At 37.8% G+C, this 22,064-nt stretch overlaps 1 protein-coding gene and 1 long non-coding RNA gene across 3 annotated transcripts in view; one reads left to right on the top strand and one right to left on the bottom strand.

Annotated features, from left to right (window-relative positions):
* LOC134750954 (rhophilin-2-B) overlaps positions 1–9,114 on the top strand; it is a 173,330-nt gene extending 164,216 nt beyond the window's left edge. For both annotated transcript variants that reach the window (XM_063686239.1, XM_063686240.1), the window contains 5 exons: positions 1,717–1,834; positions 2,629–2,762; positions 3,476–4,065; positions 4,913–5,065; positions 5,474–9,114. In XM_063686239.1, coding sequence (XP_063542309.1) covers positions 1,717–1,834; positions 2,629–2,762; positions 3,476–4,065; positions 4,913–5,065; positions 5,474–5,680 — 1,202 coding nt within the window. In that variant the 3' untranslated portion in view covers positions 5,681–9,114. The remainder of the gene's footprint in view (positions 1–1,716; positions 1,835–2,628; positions 2,763–3,475; positions 4,066–4,912; positions 5,066–5,473) is intronic.
* Positions 9,115–17,235: 8,121 nt separating this feature from the next.
* Positions 17,236–17,818, bottom strand: LOC134751096 (uncharacterized). The gene is made up of 2 exons (XR_010128603.1): positions 17,764–17,818; positions 17,236–17,475 (listed from the first exon to the last, which is right to left on the bottom strand). It is a non-coding gene; the product is annotated as an uncharacterized LOC134751096 (long non-coding RNA).
* Positions 17,819–22,064: the final 4,246 nt, after the last annotated feature.

Genomic DNA, 22,064 nt, shown 5'->3' with positions numbered 1-22,064 from the left:
CTGTAGGCCAAAACTAGTAGCGCCCTCTGAACGAGAATCAAATTTTCTTGATTTTCGAGGCACGTTTTTTTCCTTAGACTGTATCCATCTATTACGGAGTTATATCTATCTTTGCTTCTACGTAACTGTCACATTTTTGACGTAACATTGCAACAATCCATTCGACCCTCAGCAAATATCCTACCCTCTTACCTTCTCTTAATACCAAAATCTCATAATCTGATAGATGGATTTACCAGTTTGAAGTTAAGCGACTCAATTTAGTATGGAATTTGTTTAGTTCCATTTTATTTAGTTACTACTGTTTTATGTCGCACTATATCGTGTATATCGTAAACTCGTACTAGGTTTCCATAGAAACGAACCGTGTCTTCTGCTGCGTACTTTTTTACACCACATTGGTCTTTTGTAACATCAATAGCTTTTTAACCATAAACATTATTATAAACAAGATAAAGAAATTATAATCCACATCGCACCTTATGACTTGTAGAAGTGTAATTACTTCCTATCTTCTGAACTGATGTTCGTACTGCATTTTGTTACCGCTACTCAACAATAGGTGGCGCCCCTAACTATACTATCTACATAGAGTAACTTATACTAGAGCGGTACTGTCATAGTAAATTTTGTAACCCCAGTAAAATCACTGCCATCTGTCGACACACTTTAAAACTAAAAATGAAGATTTATAAAAATACGATAAATTGTATTTAAATATGGATAAATGATTTTTTTTATTTGCATTAATTATTTTTATGATTTTGACCGATGTTCTTTCACTGATATGCGTTAAAATTGTTAAATAACAAACGAAACAATCAACGCCCTCTATACGAGTGTTGGCCAAAACTAGTGGCGCCATCTGATCGAGAATCAAATTTTCTTGATTTTCGAGGCACGTTTTTTCCTTAGACGGATTACTCCATCTATTACGGAGTTATATCTATCTTTGCTATCTATCAAAGAGAATATAATAAGATAGAGCGGTACTGTCATAGTAAATTTTGTAACCCCAGTAAATTCACTGCCATCTATCGACACACCTTAAAACTAAAAATGAAGATTTTAAATATGGATAAATGTTTTTTTTTTATTTGCATTAATTATTTTTATGATTTTGACCCATGTTCTTTCACTGATATGCGTTAAAATTGTTAAATAACAAACGAAACCGTCAACGCCATCTATACGACAGTAGGCCAAAGCTAGTAGCGCCCTCTGATCGAGAATCAAATTTTCTTGATTTTCGAGGCACGTTTTTTCCTTAGACTGTATCCATCTATTACGGAGTTATATCTATCTTTGCTATCTATAGAGAAATATAAGTAAACTTCCTATCTTCTGAACTGATGTTCATACTGCATTATATTACCGCTAACCAACAATAGATGGCGCCCATAACTATACTACCTATAGAAATATAAGTAAGGAAATAGTGCTGTTTCTTACCAAAACGCGAGTTAATTCGTAGTTGACATCTAGCGTCAATTAGTGGATTTATCAGTACCGCTACTTGACAACAGATGTCACGAGTGTCGCGACTGGCGAAAAACGTATTGCTAAAACAATTTACAACTAATATTACAACCAGAAGGAGTTGAAAATAGAGTTCCTGTTATAAATTAACTGAAAATTGTTGAGTTATACGGAGTTACATAGGTATTTGCCGCTACTCAACAATAGATGGCGCCCCTAACTATATTCCCCCAACAGGTTCAGTATCCAACGCCAAGATGGATGACGACCTGGACTTCATGGTGGTGGGGCGAGCGCACCTCATTGAAGCGCAAGCGTTGTACGAAGAAGCACAGAGGTTACAACGGATGTGTCGGTGAGTACTCACTCTTTAAAATAGATGGCGATAGTATGATACGAGTAGATCGTATTTATGATAGATGGCGCTATGGTCATCATGGTATGGTAGATGGACGTAATTGTAAATCGTAAGCGGAGAACAGAGGAGGAAGTTGTACGAAAATGATACTTCACTTAACTTATTAGCTATAGGCAAAGATAATAGAGTGTATAGAGGCTTATTGTCATAGTAAATTTTGTAGTCACAGTAAATTTACTGCCATCTTTGGACACAGGATTAAAACTAAAAATGAAAATGAATAAAAATATCAAATAAAGTTTATGGATAAATGTCTTTTATTATTATTTTTAGAACACCATATGACTTTGACGCATCTTTCACTGATATGTGTTGAAATTGTTAAATATCAAACGCGATCGCCATCTTCACGAGTATAGGTCACGACTGTCACGAGGTAGGTGTATAGTATAGGATTCAGGCATGATTTTTTATTGATTTTCAGAGGTACGTTTTTTTCTTAAGACTACTTATACGGAATTACATATATGTTTGCTATGCAGAACAGAAGAAAGGTACCTATGCAGAAATGGAACCATAAACAAAGAGATATTCTCTTTGATGGAACGCAGACTAGGCCGACGGAGCTGTCCTGGTTTTCGGGTCGAAAAAATATTTAATTTTGGAATGGGAAGAAAAGTAAATTTTTTCGTGGTTGTTAAACTAAATATTTAATTATATCTGCACCAAAGTACCTAAGGAAAATGTATAAACCACCAGAAGGTCATAAATAACATGATTTTATTTTGCAGTGAACTGCGAAGCAAGGAACCTCTAGCACGAGTAATACGCGCTCATGCAGAGAGGGCAGTCCGCGAACGAGCGACACTACGGGACTCACCGGACCTCAGCGAGATGGAGCTACTTGACGCACCCACTATTTTACGTAAGTTACTGCACTTCTATTAAAAAAACCGGCCAAGTGCAAGTCGGGCTCGCGTACGAAGCGTCCCGTACCATTACGCAAAAAACACCAAAAAAATCACATTTGTTGTATGAGAGCCCCACTTATATCTTTATTTTATTCTATTTTTAGTATTTGTTGTTATAGCGGCAACAGATATACATCATCTGTGAAAATTTCAACTGTCTAACTATCACGGTTCGTGAGATACAGCCTGGTGACAGACGGACAGATAGACAGACAGACATACAGCGGAGTCTTAGTAATAGGGTCCCGTTTTTACCCGTTGGGTACGGAACCCTAAAAAATATTTAATCTGTATTTTCACCATACAAAAGTTAGCTTTCGACACATTTCATGCTTCACGTGCCAGTGAAAGTACACTAATTGGACAGAAAATTGGTAGCCGCTGTTTAAAACCTTAGACACAGATCATATAATACTAACCTTAGTAAAAGTCGGTTAAAAATTTCACACGCAACGCCACCGATGGTGGACATTTCAACCTAATTCTGACCTGCAAAAATAAATGCCAATGGCTTGTATTTTTTTAGTGCCCATCATTGAATATTTTACCCTACTTTACAATCCTTTGTTCTGGGATTATGCCAGCTGTTCAATAACATCATCAATAACAGCTCCGTGAACTTCTTAAGAACATATATTTCTGTTTGTAATCCAAATCCTCATTGCAGCTTCATCAAAATTCCAACTGTCCCTAACGCCGCCGGATTTCGCTCAGCACCGCGTCGACGATCTCTTCAAATCCCTCGGCCCCATCGCCGTGTTCTCCGCCAAGCGACACTGGAGCGCCCCTCGCCTCATCACCCTCCAAAAACACAGCAGAGAAAGCTGCAGGAGGATCAACAGCAGAAACTACGACCTTGAAAAGAGATCCGAGAAAAGAGACCGATCCGAAGACAACAGTGCTTACTATAACTCCGTAATCAGAGACGAGAATTACGACGATTACGAAAAGCAACTCCAAAGAGTCATGAAGCAAAACGGAGTTTATATAAACAGCTATAACAACATGGAGTATCATCCTAAAGTTTTAGATTACGATAAATATGATTATAGAAATAATGAGAGCTTTGTAAAGACAACTACGGAAAGTGTGAATGGGAAATTGAAGAATGGGAGGGAAAGGAGAAAGGAGCCATTGAGGAGGGTGGCGAGTGAATATAATGTGTCGAATGCGAAGGATGAGGATGGGTTTGGGTTCTCGGTGAGAGGCGACGCGCCGGTCATGATTGCGGCGGTTGAACCTAATTCTTTAGCCGATGTAAGTATTGTGGAGGAACTATTTGTTTGTGTGAATATACACCCCATGCCAAAAGTATGGAAACAACGTTGTTTTCTTTAATATGTCATGTATCTCTTTGTTTTGTATATTTTTAAACTAAGACTTACATTAGGCAAACCCAAAAGATGAAAAATACACGCTTAATATCAAAACATCCTAAAATATTGTAAGTAGGACAAAGTTACATAATTATACTAGAGGTGAAATTACCTACACATTACTACAGATTATTATACACTAGCTTTTGCCCGCGACTTCGTCTGCGTGGACTTAGTAACAGCAGCTTTAGTAAGTATAGCGCCTGGAAAATTTCTCATAGCAATCATTCAATTTAAGCATTTCAATTTTTTTAATTTTTTTTTTAAGTTTAGCACATTAATTTATTTAGAAAATCTTAAAAAATAATATTTAGTTACATGTAAAAAATCCGCAACGCAGGCTTCGTCAGGTGGCTACAAATGCAAATCAGCAACATGCTTCGTCCCAAAATTACCAATGATGATATCCGATATTTAAGCATATTATGCACACAAATTAGCAGGCACTTAATTATTATCTCAATTCCACCCCGCTTTTTACTTTCTTAAGGGATGATTTTCGGGATAAGAACTCTCCTATGTCCTACTCGGGAACTCAACCTATCTCTATGCCAAATTTCATCTAGATGGATTCAGCGGTTTAAGCGTGAAGAGGGAACACACAGACAGGAAGACAGACAGAGACAGACAGACTTTCGCATTTATAATATTACTATGGATTACCATTCTTCTTTGGTTAACATTTTGACTAAACCTTACACAATTTATTATGATAATTAATGATTTAGATCGGAGGGATGCGTGAAGGTGACTTCATCATCTCAGTAGGCGACAAAGATGTGAAGTGGAGCTCTCATGAAGAAGTGGTTCGACTCATCCAGCAAACCGGAGACTTGTTGGCACTCCGGCTTGCCACACCAATGGACAAGAGCTTGATGAAGGTACTGCTAGTGTTTCATATAAATTCCATAGGTAGTAGCAATATCGTTTTGACAGTTCGAAAAAACCGTCCAAGAGCGAGTCGGACTCGCGCACCGAGGGTTCCGTTCTTTTTAGTATTTGTTGTTATAGCGGCAACAGAAATACATCATCTGTGAAAATTTCAACTGTCCAGCTATCGCGGTTCATGAGATACAGCCTGGTGAGGTGACAGACAGACAGACGGACAGCGGATTCTTAGTAATAGGGTCCCGTTTTTATTCTTTGGGTACGAAACCCTAAAAAGAAACAGATTTGACTAATAGTCAAAACAATAGGGATTGTTGTGATTCTGGTACTGAAGTTGTGTTTGCCGGACTATATTATTTCACTTACCGATAGATGGCGCTGTTATCAGTTTTTTTTTTCAGTCGTCCCCGGACATCCCCCGGCAGTCCAACTCCAACGCGGGCTCAGTGTCGGCCGCCTCCACGGCCTCCAGCGGCTCCGCGACCACCACCGCCACCGCGCGCTCCGCCGCCCGCCGCGTTCCCTCCTGGAACCCCTTCCGACGGAACACCACCCGGGACAACAGCTCGCATAGGGGCTCACATACGAGCAACGTTATATTCCGATAAATATCCTAGCACTTGTAAGTTACAGAAAAAAGTTTAGTGTCTTTAAAGGTAACGTCATTACGAGCAAGTCTATATAGCAGTCAAAGATAGCGCCATCTGGCGGTCTTTCCGATGGAACACAACCCGGGACAACAACTCGCATACGAACAACGTTATATTCCGATAAATGTGACGTTTTCAACCAAAAGGTACCACATTGTTAATCGTCGATGAGGTTGATTTCAAATTGAAGCTATATGGAAATAGTGCCTTATTGACAACCGACAATAAGTACCTTTTTGCTTGAGAATGGCACAAATATCCTAGAACTTGTAAGTTTCAGAAATTTAGTGTCTTTGAAGGTAACGGTATCTGGTGAGACGTGCGCAAGCATATATAAGATAGCGCCATCTTACGGGCCTTCAAGAGGAACACAAGTAGAGACGACAGCTCGCATAGAAGTAAATTTGGTTTTGTAATAGCGAACTTGCGTAGCGGTCAAAGATAGCGCCATCTAGTGGCTAGTACGGGAACTTTAACCTTAGTAAACTTAACAAGTCTGCAGTGAATGTTTCTTGGCGTGTTTTATTTAAACGATCAGAGCGCCATCTGCACGTTTATAGTTATTGATTTTAGAGTTTTTACGTCTGAGCTCTGTGGATGTATCTCTTAAACTAGTGTTACATTGGATTTTGTAGAGAGGAGAGGTTAAAATTGTGAAGTTTTTAGACAAAAGGGACCTTACAACATGCGTTTACTAGGTTATAAAGTCCCTTTTCTGCAAGAACGGTATTTAAGATTAAATCAGGGTTATAAAATATTTGTCACACACAGCATTGTTAGAAATGTGTATAGAGAAAAAATTGGCACATGTTTTCTGGTACTCAATTTTATTTTAATAAGCAGTCAGTAACATTAAGAACTTCAATTCAAATAAATATAATATTTTTAAATAAAATGTATATGCATATGATGTATATCATATAATACGTCCGTATAAAATATGTTCATCCGTTTAAATACTGTAATAAATCCGTCCATATTTTAGACTGATGTTTAAGTACTTAAAAAGATCGTTCCTTTTTAAAGGCAGCGCCACCTACTGTCAAGATTCATACATAATCTTCTAATGTTATTTAATTTATAAGGTGTGATGGCAAGCAATGGCATATGCAACTATTATATATTTAGCTTCCTAAATATATAGTTAGACTATTGGTTTCTTGATGGCTATGAAATTCCAAAGTTTATACACAATACAAGCACTAAACTGACTATAATAATTATACCGTTTCTTATTGTAATAATGTCCATATATGTAGTCAATAATGTATCCCTTCAACGGTTATAATTTAAAAAAAGGAAGTTTGTAATACATATATGCTCGCGGGTACGATTATTTTTTCATATTTGTTGTGTGTATTTGTTGATTAGAAAAGTGTATAGTTTCATATTTTTTTACTATACTCTGATTTAGTAAAACAGATGGCGCTAGCAAATACAATAAACGGTAAAATCACAGATGGATGGAGGTACTTAGAGCCCTTTCTCACTGACGTCCAGTTTTTGCGGGTACGGTTTTCTGCAGGATTCAGTTTTCTATGCGTGCAGTATCCCGCAAACAGAATGCTCGTGTGAATGTTACTATATTAGCACGTATCGTACTAAAAGGGGATCCTGCAGAAAACCGTACCCCGCGTACCCGCAAAAAAATGGACGTCAGTGGGAAATAGCTCTTATCTGTAGTATCTATTCCATAGATGGCGTTGTGTTTAAATACGCCATCTAGTACGTTTAGCTTAATCAAAGATAGATATAACTCCGTAATAGATGGATACAGTCTAAGGAAAAAACGTGCCTCGAAAATCAAGAAAATTTGATTCTCGTTCAGAGGGCGCTACTAGTTTTGGCCTACAGTCGTATAGATGGCGTTGACGGTTTCGTTTGTTATTTAACAATTTTAACGCATATCAGTGAAAGAACATGGGTCAAAATCATTAAAATAATTAATGCAAATAAAAAAAAACATTTATCTATATTTAAATACATTCTATCGTATTTATATAAATCTTCATTTTTAGTTTTAAAGTGTGTCGACAGATGGCAGTGAATTTACTGGGGTTACAAAATTTACTATGACAGTAACGCTCTAGTATCAGTTACTCTATGGCTTAATGATACCGCGATCTAGTACGACCAAATTAAAACTGCGTTACCTTTCTATCTTATAATATAAATACAGTCGGCAGTGAAACATTGTATATTTTTTATTATGCATTCAAAAATAATTTTCAATCGAATGAGACATGAAAGCAATCAGTAGGTGATTGATTTAGTAAGTAACTGTAATTTTGATTTATTTCTACATGCAGGCATCTGTTAAAACTTAAAACCTAAACACTATACTGAATATTAATATGTATCCAAACTTGCTCGATCTACATTTTTTTCCTAGCGCCATCTACCGAAGAATTTGACCAGCTTTCTCATTCTCCGCACCAGTTCGTAAAAAACCCCTTAGAATGCTGATTGTGTCCATCAGTATTGTTGCCGACTGTCCTTTTTCTTTTTAATGTATTTAGGTACGTACAAACTGCCAAGTCTTTGGATAATTAAGACGAACGCAGTTCTTGGATTCGAATGACATTTCTTCTTGTATAATCTTTCTAAATGTTCTTCATGATTTTTCCTTCTTTCTAATAAATGTTGATTTATAGTTGGTCAAGCAAATCTTGTCAGTAGAATAAGGCGGCAAATTTAAAAATGTAGGCGCGAAGAGATATCGTCCAATAGAAAATTTGTATTTCGCGCCTTTTTCTACTGACAAGATTTGCTTGACCAATACACAATATTTTATCAAGGTATCCCTCAAAAAAGGGGATTCAAAGCAGTAAGAATACCTAAGTATGACACTCATAAAAATACAGTTTAGCTAACCCTTATAGCCGTAACAGACGACCGCACCGTACCAATGTCACGGTGCGGTGCAGTGGTCTGTTACGCAAAAAGCGAGAAATTCCATTAAAAAGGTTGGTGACCCTTAATTTTTACGTTTTCATTTTGAACTAGAAAAAATGGTTGGCCAGGCCATATTTTATTATTTTGTAAAATTTCTTTACCTTTCTTCCGTGTAATGGTTTTTCTATGCACTTTTTGTTTATTTTCACTAGCAAACATATCATATATGATTATTGTAAGTATTATGTAAGTAAAAATGTATATATATGTCACAAAATTCAGTATTTATAAAATAGAATATTTTTAATTTTGGTTGTGATCGATCTCCACGTATATTGATCGCACCCAAAAATATAAAAAAAAAACTTATTATTTTAATTTTACTCGAGTTTATTTTTGTGTATAAAGGTAGGATAGGAAAATGTATATCATTGTAAAGAAATAAAGATGTATAAATTGTTATGGTTAAAGTGAACAATAAAGGTTGTTTAAAGGCATTTTCTTTCATTTTTCACAATTAGGTATCTATATATAAAGGTCCCTCCACACTCATGCGCGAACCACGGCGCGAAGCCGCGAACGCGAGTGTGGAGTCTAGTATGTTAATCAGCGAAATCGACTCCACACTCGCGTTCGCGGCTTCGCGCCGCGTAGTCTGGAGCGGACTTAATAACTCAGTCAGTATCAGCAAGTATCAGTTAAAAATTTCAGTGCGACATAATATATATATAGTTGGTCAAGCAAATCTTGTCAGTAGAAAAAGGCGGCAAATTTAAAAAATGTAGGCGCGAAGGGATATCGTCCCATAGAAAATATGAATTTCGCGCCTTTTTCTACTGACAAGATTTGCTTGACCAACTATAGTAGAAAATAAATGAGGGCGCCGTTTTCTTCGTAACTGTCCATAGAAGGTAGGATCCTATAGAAGTGGCCTACCGCGTGCGCCCGTGAGGGACAGAACATACGCAATGCGACAATATGATTGGTCGAGTAGATTACTAAATTTACGGTGGGGAATAAAAAATCCATGAATCTAGTATAACTGGATCGGTCATGAGGGGTGGGGGAAAATGACCGAACGGGATAGTCTTATGTATCTTTCAGTAGGAGTAGCAGAGAAAGCGCTGTTATTGTTTGTCCTTGTCATAATTTCACTTTTCCACCGCTGCCACAACCGAGGTTGTGGCAAACAAATAAGTACGTGACATGTCATGTTTGTTCGTTGCTTGTTTAATTATCGTTGTTTTGTATGAAATTGTGCTTTCTCATATGAAATATAGTGATGGTTAGCGTTTTGAATGCTTGAACTTTGATAAAATACTGGTGAATTGTTCTGTAATCGGCTGTAATAGCCGCTCTGAGCAAAAATATGAGATCATAACCTTTCACACGTAAGTACGGTATTTTACACCTTCCTCTTAACGCAATATGTGAGAATAACATCGTAAAATTACGTTACACTCAAAGCAATGTAGAATCAAACGATTTCAATAAAAATATCACAATTATTTACGCAAATTAACAAAACATTATTTGTAAAATTATCCGCCCAAATTACGTAGGTAGGTAGGAGTCTGAGGTCAGCCATTTTTAAACTTCTTCATAATTTAGCTGCATAACAATCATGTTAGGGATACCAGATGAAAATATCATAATTTTATGGGTAATTTTGACCTCGAAGTTTTTTCGTACTTCTAATTCCAAAAAATAAATAAACAAATGTTGTGAAGATTAAATGTTGTGTACATTAATTGGTGTGATTGCGATTTGTGATTTCTTTAAATTAAAACCCATAATACCTTTTATTTTACGTTTTATTTACTAAACATGTTTAGTTTTGTACCACCTGCGCGAATTATAGGAGGTATTTCATTGTTCATACGCCTAAAAAGAACGGCCCATTGACATTTTATTTAACAATTTTTTAATACCGTCAAACAAGCTAACTTTGCCTCCAGGGTAATCGCCCCAACGTGATATCAAATATTGGGGTAATTTTTACCAATATGGTATCCCCACGTTTATGACGTCATCTATGTCTATCCCTTACGGGCGCACGCGTATAGCTGGTCTATGTAATGCTAGGTCTATGAAAAAATCCTTTTCTTTTGGGTGCTAGTATTAGTGTAAAGGTCCCTCCACAATCGTGCGCGTAGTCTGGAGCGAGCTTAAGGCAAAGATATACTTAGTCAAGCAAATCTTGTCAGTAGAACAAGGCGGCAAATTTAAAAAATGTAGGCGCGAAGGTTTGTCGCCCCATACAAAATCTGAATTTCGCGCCGTTTTCTACTGACAAGATTTGCTTGAGTATGTTTGAAATGAGACGGTCCTTTGACAAACTATACCTACTTACTTTACTACTTGGGCCAAACTATACATGAGGCGGGGACAGAGGCCTACCGCGACACCGAAACTCGCAAATTGACAATATATTTCTCTCTCTAATTACGCCTTCAAAAGAGAAAATAACCCACGAACTTGGCGACAAAGTGCCTGTGCCATAGTAATTATTTATATGAACGCACAAATTCCCAATCTCTGCCTGACGGGGCCAAATGGGAATACACCAAATAGCCGGGCAAGAATAGTAATTAAGCCCGGTTCAAATTTGTCTGTCGTGTTGTGAGTCAAGCGTGAGTCGGACTTAATTACTTAGTTTTTGATCCGTCCCCTACGGTTTTTTAAAGACATTTCGCATAAAAAATACATTGTTTAAATTGTGTAATGTACGGAACCCTTGGAACGCGAGTCCGACTCGCACTTGGCCGGTTTTTTTATCTGCCTCTCTATCGCTCAAAGGGTGGAGATTTGATAGAGATTGATTTTGACAACTTTGACATTTCGTTTCTTTTCTTGTCTTGCTTTATATTTGCTAAAAATAAATAGCAAAGGAAATAATAATGAGAGAGAATAATAATAATAAATAAATAATAATAATAATAATAATAATAACCCCCCAAAGGGATCACCTTGCCGTGGTGGGCGGGCTTAAGGGTTGGTGATACTTAAACTACGAGATCAAAACACCTAGATCGCACCCCAATTAGGGAGATACAAAAACAATGACAATATTAACTATGTCTACCCTTCCCAAACTAAGATCCCAACTTTCCTATCATTTCTTCTTTTCCCTCCTTTTCTTTGTTCTTCTATCTTCTAAACAGGTATGATGCAGTTACGTTCGAGAAAATTACGCCCAGGGCCGCTGCCCGAGGGTAATCGTCGGGGCGCATCTGGAGCCGTTGCTGGATGCCACAGCATGCGATCCAACGGCGATGCGGAGTTGAGCAGGCGGGCGCCCATCGAACAATATGTTACAGCCGCAGTCGGGCCGCTGCCCGAGGGTGATCGTCGGGGCGCACCTGGAGCCGCTGCTGGGTGCCACAGCATGCGATCCAGCGGCGATGAGGAGCTGAGCAGGCGGGCTCCCATCGAAGAATCTACTACAGCCGAAAACCGTGAACCTACCCTCACACTGTCGGTCTCCCCCATTCCTTCGTCACCAGGTTCGCTGTTCTCTTCAATTCCATCGTCACCAGCATCTTACTTGAACTACTCCGATTCAGATAGTTCGACGCAATCGTCACGATATGAAAGGCCACAGGTACGTAACATGCCTGCACGAGCAAGAGTATGTCATCCCAAACCAAAGTCAAACAGCCCTTCACACGTTACGGTAGGTAGTAGCACGTCTCAGATACTTGCCCAGTCTCACACTGTTGTAAGTACTGCCAGGAATTGCCGGGAATTGAGGAGTAGAACAGTCACTCCAACATCGACGGGATCGACAAATGTATTAGAACTAAATTCAGTTACACCAGCCGTGAGTGCTACGCAGGAAGCAAACGCTTTTAAACCTGCGTCCACTAAGGCTGGTAAACCTCGCGTACGCATGAGATGGAGCGATGATGTAAACCTATTTATCATGCGTACATATTACAAAATTACTAAATTAGAAACAGATCTTACAACATATCGTAAAACATTACATGAGCACTTTATAGCACAATACCCTGGAGTTAACGTTTCAGAGCAAAGAGTTTCAGACCAGCGAAGAACAATTATACGTAATAAAATGATTTCTGACGAAGTATTAGTGCAATTGAAAGAAGAGGTCAGGACAGAACTAGAACAAACCGCCAGGTCACCATCTCCATTAGCAACACACCCTAATAGCATGTTAACCATAGATTTACTAACTAATACTTCTGATCAAACAGCTACAGGCGTCATACCGGAAACAACCAGTATACTTACGGAAAATGAAAATGAAATCCTACCACCCTTAGCCGATGCTACAGAAAACAGATTGCGCGAAAATCTACAAACAGCTCTAGATCAGTATACGGGGTCAGACCCTACAATCAGACCAAAATTGCCGAAATTAAAATACAGCATATACCTTACACAGCTCGTAGACTTATTCAACCGCAAAATACTACAACTATTTATTTCAGAAGATTCTCAACTGATAGACATTCATACGCTTGTATATTGTAGTGCTCTAGTTATATCACAAGAACTAGGATATAAAACTGAGGAAAGTGATCAACCTAGGCGGATGAAGGGGAGGAAACCTGCCTGGTGCATCCGATTAGAAAATGATATAACCCAGCTTAGATCAGATATAGGTAGGTTAACCCAATATATTAATAATAATCGAACAAGAAGAGTAGTAGACAGAGTAAATGCAATATTTAGAAATTTTAAAGTACACAGCAGCCATGAAAACAACAATAAAAGACCTGAAGAGTTCCTAGATACTCTTAAACAAAAATTAGCACTGAAAGCCCATCGACTAAAGCGGTATAATAAAGCACTAAAACGAAAAAAGGACAACAAGTTATTTAATACCAACGAAAAAATTTTCTACAGGCAGCTTACTAACCCCGAAGGAGATACAAGTACAACCAACGCACACGAAACACCAGAGGTAAGTGAATTAGAATTGTTTTGGGCAGGTATTTGGGAGACGGAACTACAACACAATGAAGAAGCTAGCTGGATAAAAGGAGAAGAATTACGTTGGCAAGAGATGGAGGGAATGAAATTCGAAGAAATAACTGAAGCAGATTTGGTAAGTATTACAAGTAGATTACATAATTGGAAATCTCCAGGAATAGACAGAATTCACAACTTTTGGTATAAGAAATTCCAAGTCCTTCATAAAGCATTAGCTAAAAGTATCACAGAAATTATCAAAGGCCAACAGAACACACCGGATTTTATTGCAAAAGGCGTCACTTACATGCTGCCAAAAGGTAAGTACACAACACAACCATCACAGTACCGACCGATAACATGTTTACCTACTATCTACAAGATCCTCACATCAGCAATAACCCGGAAGATTACCACGCATTTAGAACAACATGATATAATTTCTGAAGAACAGAAGGGATGCAGGCGGAATCACATGGGGTGCAAGGAGCAACTAATTATAGATTCGTTGATACTCAAAAATGCAGCAAGTAACAAGAGAAACTTACACTGTACTTATATAGATTACAAAAAAGCTTTTGATAGCGTACCCCATTCCTGGTTAATACGCGTACTAAAAATTTATAAAATAGACCCGGTATTAATAACTTTTCTTAACAACACTATGAAACTTTGGAAAACCACCCTGCACCTTGCCCAGATGAAAACTAGAGAGATAAGTATAAAGAAAGGAATTTACCAAGGCGACTCCTTGAGCCCCCTGTGGTTCTGCTTGGCCCTTAACCCAATCTCCTACATGCTGCGTAGACGACAAGCCGGATATACCCTAAAACATGATACTCAGGAAACAAGCTTATCGCACTTAATTTATATGGATGATATAAAACTGTACTCTGAAACAGAAAAAGACATGAAATTACTGATTGACACAACGACAGAATTTAGTAACGACATTAAAATGCATTTTGGATTCGACAAGTGTAAAACCATCCATATTGTAAAAGGAAAAATTCGACCTGGTGACTACGCAGTAGATAATACGAATACGATAACAGCAATGGACCAGAATGAGCTTTATAAATATTTAGGCTACCAGCAATCAAAAGGAATTGATCACATTAAAACTAAAAATACACTAAAAGTGGAATATAAAAGAAGAATTAATACCATATGCAAAAGTCAACTTACAGCAAAGAACCTGATAAAAGCCATCAACAGTTATGCAGTACCAATTTTGACTTACTCATTCGGGATTATTAAATGGACTAAAACTGACATTCGCCATATTGAAATAGCTACAAGAACGATTCTTACAAAGCACAATAATCACCACCCCAAGTCAGCAATAGAAAGGATGACTCTGAAAAGAGAGAACGGAGGCCGAGGAATGATAGCTATACATGCACTTTGGACAAAACAGCTTCATTCTCTTAAGACATTCTTCTTAAACAAAGCCAATAGCAGCAGCATTCACAGCGCAGTTGTAAGTAACGACTTAAACCACACCCCTTTAAACCTTACAGATCAAACACTTCTCGCCATTGATAGTAACTCCGAAGCCTTGAAATTAGAGCAGTGGAAGAAAAAGGTACTACATGGCCGACATCCTCAGGATCTATCTCAATCACACATTGACCCGATAGCCTCAAACAAATGGTTAAAACTAGGATCACTGTTTCCTGAAACAGAAGGTTTTATTATAGCAATTCAAGACCAAGTCATCAATACTAGAAACTATCGGAAATATATAATTAAAGACCCTAGAATATCAGATGACAGATGCCGAAAATGCCACAACCAACCAGAAACTATCCAACATATCACCGGCGCATGCTCTAACCTTGCACAAACAGATTACACACATCGACATAACCAGATAGCAAACATCATACACCAATACCTAGCTGTTAAGCACAAACTTATACCTGAAAACAATACACCCTACTACAAATATAACCCTAGCCCTATATTGGAGAATAATAGCCACAAAATGTATTTTGACCGTGCCATACTTACTGATAGAACTATACACTACAACCGTCCAGACATTTCCTTGACAGATAAAATGAACAAAATAACTTACCTTATTGATATTGCCGTCCCCAACACTCACAATCTACAGAAAACAATAACCGAAAAAATACATAAATATACCGACCTTAAAGACGAAATCACTAGGATCTGGAACCAAGAGAAAGTCTACATTGTCCCCATAGTCTTGTCAACGACCGGCGTCATCCCCAAACATCTCCACCATAGTCTGAAGCTCATTGATCTGAAACAAAACACCTACATGCAGCTGCAGAAAGCTGCGATACTAAATACATGCAGAATCGTTAGAAAGTTTTTGCAACAAGATGAAGCTAGAACCGAATAAGCTGAATAACCTATTTTTAACATGTATATCTTTGACTTTATGTCATCTACTTGGCTTAGGCCCGTAGCTGGCATTAACTACCAGCTTATGCTGAGATATAAAAACCCCTGAAAATAATAATAATAATAAGTACCCGGTTCCAGAGTGCCAACCGATTGAAGATGGAAATGAAGTGGACAATGAGGCTGAAGAAGTAAATATCATTTCTTACTTACTGCTAGCTTTTTTCTGCAGTTTCGTCTGGCAGCCCTGGCTTAGGCCTCTTCCAGACTTCCATATTCAAACATCAACATCAAACATTTATTCAGCAAATAGGCCATAGGGGCATTTACATGTCAATTTTTACAAGCAATAAAATTAACCAAAAATTCCTCTGTGTCTCTGTCCAGCGGGCTTAGCACGGTAGCATTTTTATCCCCTGTCACCATGCCTGTCACATTCTAACAAGTATGTAAGTGCAAAAGTGACAGGCATAGTGACAGGTGATAAAAATGCAACCATGCTGACACCGCAGAGCCTGTCTTCTCCACAATACTCTGGCCACCTGTCTGAACTCGTTTTCTTTGATGTCTTCCCATCTCATTTTTAGGGTTCCGTGCCCAAAGGGTAAAAACGGGACCCTATTACTAAGACTCCGCTGTCCGTCTGTCTGTCTGTCTGTCACCAGGCTGTATCTCATGAACCTTGATAGCTAGACAGTTGAAATTTTCAGAGATGATGTATTTCTGTTGCCGCTATAACAACAAATACTAAAAAGTACGGAACCCTCGGTGCGCGAGTCCGACTCGCACTTGGCCGGTTTTTTCTTTTCTGTCTCAGAGCATGTGGCTAGTACAGTTAACTAATATAATACCGCTATAACAACAAATAACATTATTAGGATGAGTTCCGGTTGAAATTCATGCTAATAAACATGGTATGCCCTTTGTACTGAAAAGTTACAAGGCAATGGCTTTAGTAAAGAATAGTGTCTGTGCAAGTTCTTGGGTTTAGGTATAGGTGGCCAAGGGAACGAAGTGGTTACGGTAAAAAGCTGTGACATTCCTGGAAACTAGGAAGATGATGATGATTGTCATCACTCTTTGCTCTTGTCTTGGCGGGTTTTCAAACAACCTGCCATTATGTCCAACCTTCGTTATGGTCTGATTTTATGGGGAAACTCCACATTTGCACAACAAGCGTTCCTATTACAAAAAAAATGCGTTAGAGCAATCTATGGCGCCAAAACGATGGATTCATGTAGACCGTTGTTCGAAAAATTTAAAGTCCTTCCGTTACCCACATTGTACATTTACGAAACATGTCTCTTTGTGAAAACTCATATTAGTCAGTACAACATCATGAAATCTAACCCTAGGTCAACTTCTAAATTCCATGGACTCAATATCAGTTACCCATGTCATAATTCTGCTCATTTTGAAAAATCTATTCTTTTCATGTCTGTCAAAATCTTCAACCATTTGCCAAATGACTTAAAATCCTTGGATTGTCAAGGTTTTAAAACCAAATTATTTAAGTGGTGTTTACAAAAAATGTTCTACTCGGTTAATGAACACTTTGTATCCACCAACGCCTAATAACTGTTATAATATTTTATTATTATTATTACTTTTTAGGTACTGTATTAGCTTGACATAAAATTGTTATGAAAATTATGTGTTGCCACTTTTCTGTATGCATGACATTGACCTGTTATTATTATTCTCTATTATTATTACTAATACTTATTTTTTTTTCTGACATTTTTATACTTTTATTTTAATTTTATAGGTTTTAATGACATGCACATTGAGAGTCAAAGCCAAATTCAGGCTGATTGTGATGTAACCAAATACTAACCCTACCACCATTTATAACCACTCACATTCAAACAATAAAAAATTGTATTTGTATTTGTATTTGCAATGTGAAAATGGTGTTTTAATTAACAGTTACAAGTCTAAAAACCTTAACACAATATAATATATACAGGGTGTCCTTAGCCATTGGACAAACCCAGAAATCCCACGTAGGGTTACTTCTCAGGTATGCTCTAACGTTAATATATTTTTTAATTAGAACCAAAAATAAAAAAAATATTTTTTTAAATAAAAGTTATTTCCAATAATCGACAAAACAAAAAGTAACGTACTGTATTAATCATTGGCAGTGCTTTTGACAATTTGTTCGAAAATGTGCAGAAAATATGACATTTGTCAAAAGTCAGAATCTTATTAGTGTCATAAATAAAAAAGGTAATCAAAAAGGTCGAAGAAGGTTTTATAATATTTAACTCAGGAGCTACTAACACATACAGGCTGCTCCAAAGTAAAAAATCGTAATTTGTTAATATCTTCGTAACCGCTACACCTGTTGTTATGATTTATGTACTTTGTATACTGGTTCTATATACCCTAATGCATATGTACATTTCGGCTGTGTCCAATGGCTAGGGACACTCTGTATAAGACGTTCTGAATTCATTTTCATACAAATTTGTAATTTCATGCACTGAATGTGTATTCTAAGTGGGCCATTAATGTCAGGAATACACTAGACGAAGACGACAAATGCCCCGCGACACGTGCTGCGCCGTTGCCGGACTTCACTCGACATTCGACATGTCTGGCAACATTGCGCGACACTTGTCGCCAGTGTGTATTGTAGGACGTGCGATGTCGCCAGATACGATAGGTCAAGTTTTACTAACTCATACGACTTCGCCTGACATGTCGCCGACACGTGTCGCGGGACATTTGTCGCCTGCCTTTAAACAAATAAAAAAATATTAAATATTTTTGTAAACTGTAACAATAAAATTCCAGGATAACGACGATTCCGTATATTCCGTAGATTCTGACTCTTACTACAGCGAGACTGAGACCAGTGTATACATGAGAACAGAGCCAGAATCCGACGGAGAGTCAGCCAGCGGACACCGAGTCACTCCTGATATGGTGCTCCTGCTCATGCTGAAGGAAAACGGGGCCATTACTGAAGAACAATATAATGAGAAGGCAGAAAAATGTGAGAGAAACTTTAGATTCTTAATTCCAAAACTTCCAAGATCACGAACAAGTTCATACGATTTATATACTAGGGAACTTAGTGAAGCTGAAGAATCCAATTATGAGGAAGAAAATAATGATAGTAATGCTGGTGTAACAGACAAGGAGGTAGAAGTTAATGATGAAAATGAAGGTACTCTAGAAACTAGTAATGTAAGTAAAGTTGAATGTGATAAACATATAATAAAAGATGGAAAAGATATAGAATCTATTGAGAAAGTAGAAAATTTCAAAGAAGGGGCATTTGATTTGCCTAAAAACGATACATATGCTTCCCTAGATGGTATAAACAATAAGCCATGTTGTAAAGAAAACACTTTATTAGAAAAGCAACAAGGAAATGAAATTGGTAACCAAATGGAATGTGAAGAAGAAGAAGAAAAAATTCAAGATTATCCAGCATGTGAAGAGATTAAAAAAGAAAAATATCAAGGACAACAGAAACCGATCCATGACAATTTATCATCTGAAAAAAATGTAGACAGTGCAATTCAAGAAACAAACAGAGATTGTAACAAATATATTGTATCAGAATGTATTGGTACAGAATCTATGAAAAATTATGAGAGTCAGAAGCAGGTTGAAGATATGCATGTAGAGAAGATCAAGAATCATTTTCTTGATAATAATTTAGTACCAGTAAAGGATAGAAGAACAGTGACAGATACTAATGCAACCAACGACCCAGATAACCAAGTTGCCTTAACAAAACCAGGGGAAAAAGCCAAACAGGATCACAATTCTGGTAACGAAAAAGGAGAAATACACAAGGATATTTTACAAGGACTTAATTTAGCGCCAGTAGAGGACAACAGAATAGAGACAAATAATAATTCAATCATAGAGGAAAATGAACACTTAATAAAAGCTGGAGAAAAATTCAAAGAAGATCAAAATTCTAAAAACGAAAATGAAGAAACTAACAATCTCTTGCAAGAAAATAACTTAGAATCAGTGGAGGAGAAAAGTAAAGAGACAATTAACAACGCAAGCCAAAGCACAACCAAGCAAGACTTAGAATTAACAAAACCAGCAGAAAATTCCAAAATTGAAACCGAAACTTCTCAAACTGAATTCGATTTACCTACAGGCAAAATAACTAAAAGTTTCAAGTATATTCTTAGGAAGTTAATAAAGGAAAAGCGCATTCCGAAAGAAAATCGCATTTCTGATGAATTTGGAGAAGATTATGGGCAACTTTTGTTGTCATTTGCGGACCAGTTAGACCGCGAATATGAAAATAATACTCGTACCATAGAATTTTCAGATGACGAAGATTATGAAGACGGCAATCTTAGAGAGTTCGCTTTCTTCCTGAACTTCTATTCGCCATCAGCTTACAAGTATATCTTGGAAACCTACAATACTCCGCTACCAGAGCTGAAAGTCCTATATTCCTGGTATTTAAAAGACGATTATTACCCGGGCCTGTCGGAGAAAGCGTTTAAGATTTTGAAGGAAAAATCTTTAGTGAAAAGACAGACATGTAGCTTGATGCTTATTGATATATTCTTGAATAACGAAGGTAGATATTGTGACCAGGTGGACTATGGGCAAGGTGTATACTACCACTTTATCGACAAAGCTGTATTGGTCTACGTTTTTGTGTTGGTAAGTTTAGACGAAGACTGGAAGATGCCGATAGGTTACATTTTCGCGCGGGACATCCCGGCTGAAACGCAAGCGGAGTACATCAGGATCTGTTTGACGCATTGTCATGAGGCCGGAGCTGATGTTGTAGCGGTCACATTGGAGAATCCTACTCCTGCTGAGTTTCTTGGATGTTCCTTTGGCAATATAAGGCATTTAAAGACTACTTTTAAGCACCCGTCGTGTGACCGTGATGTAGCTGTTTGGATCGACCCTTGCTTGGCTCTTAAGAGCGCGCGTCAAACACTAAAAGTCAAATGTGTTTTGAAAGATAATGAGGACAAAAAAATTCGCTGGAATTTAATAAGAAGGCTAAAGAGATTACCTGAAAAATTCCCCGATCTGGAGGCTCCAGAGTTTTTCGAACTGCAAAATCACATCGCGAAAATAGATCTCACATCTCATACTTTCAGTAAAAGTCTGATTCCAGCATTGGATCTTGCTGAAAAATTACTACCAGATATGTTCACAGACATTGAACCGACAAAGAGATACATAGCGTGTATGAATATTTTGTATAATATACTTAACTCAAGGGTGACTGCTAGAATGCGAAATATTGGTTTACAATTGAAAGCTGCAAAGAAATACCTGATTCGTTTACTTTGCAATGAAGAGAATATGTTAACGAATTTGGATAGAGTGAATCTTGGCTGGAAACGCTTGCAAGGATACCGATACTTTCTCAAAGGCGAACCCGTCTGCGGTTTCATCGGATTCCTGATTTGCATTGAGAGCTTCACGCATTTATACTCTACTCTGATTAAAGAAGAGAAGAGAATCACATACTTAAATCTTCAGCGACTTTGCAAAGAGCAAGCGGAAGATTTAGTGACCAATTTAAGAGCTTATGACTATTTAGACGCTGATTCTTTATCTGGAGAACGTTTCCAATGTTTCTATAAGAAATTATTCGAATATCTTGAGGATCCGCAGTTTTCTGACAAGCCTGTCCCGTTGGAACACTGGCCATTGCAAAACAGGTTTCCTCCGATGGTTGCCATTAAGTTGACTTCTGGCAAACGCTCCTATGATGACGTGTACTCCAGCCAATACAGGTTTAAGAAGATGAAAAAGACTCTAGGAGAAGAAAGTGCGACTAAATTAGTCCGTGATTACTCCAAAGCGATAGATACAGAAATGGACTTATCCATAAAAAAGAACATGGTCGGCTTTTTAGCGGGCTGGATCTCAGCTAAATTTGCAAAATGCTTGAAATGCGAAGTGTGTATAGATTTGCTTTGTACTGATAAGAAGCTTTGGTTTCATAAGTTCATAACTTTAAGGGTCAACACTTTATGCTTGCCAAGCGAGGAAATTTTCCGTATCTGTTGGGAGTGCGAACGAGCGCTCCGCTTAAAGGGGTCTCCTATGCAACTTAAGGCTTGGGTGCTCCGACGTTTAGCCGCAAAATTCCCCTGGTCTAAGTCTC

This window comes from Cydia strobilella, chromosome 21 (genome assembly GCF_947568885.1).
Source record: "Cydia strobilella chromosome 21, ilCydStro3.1, whole genome shotgun sequence".
Classification (NCBI taxonomy): domain Eukaryota; kingdom Metazoa; phylum Arthropoda; class Insecta; order Lepidoptera; family Tortricidae; genus Cydia; species Cydia strobilella.
This window is presented reverse-complemented; position numbering and strand designations above follow the sequence as displayed.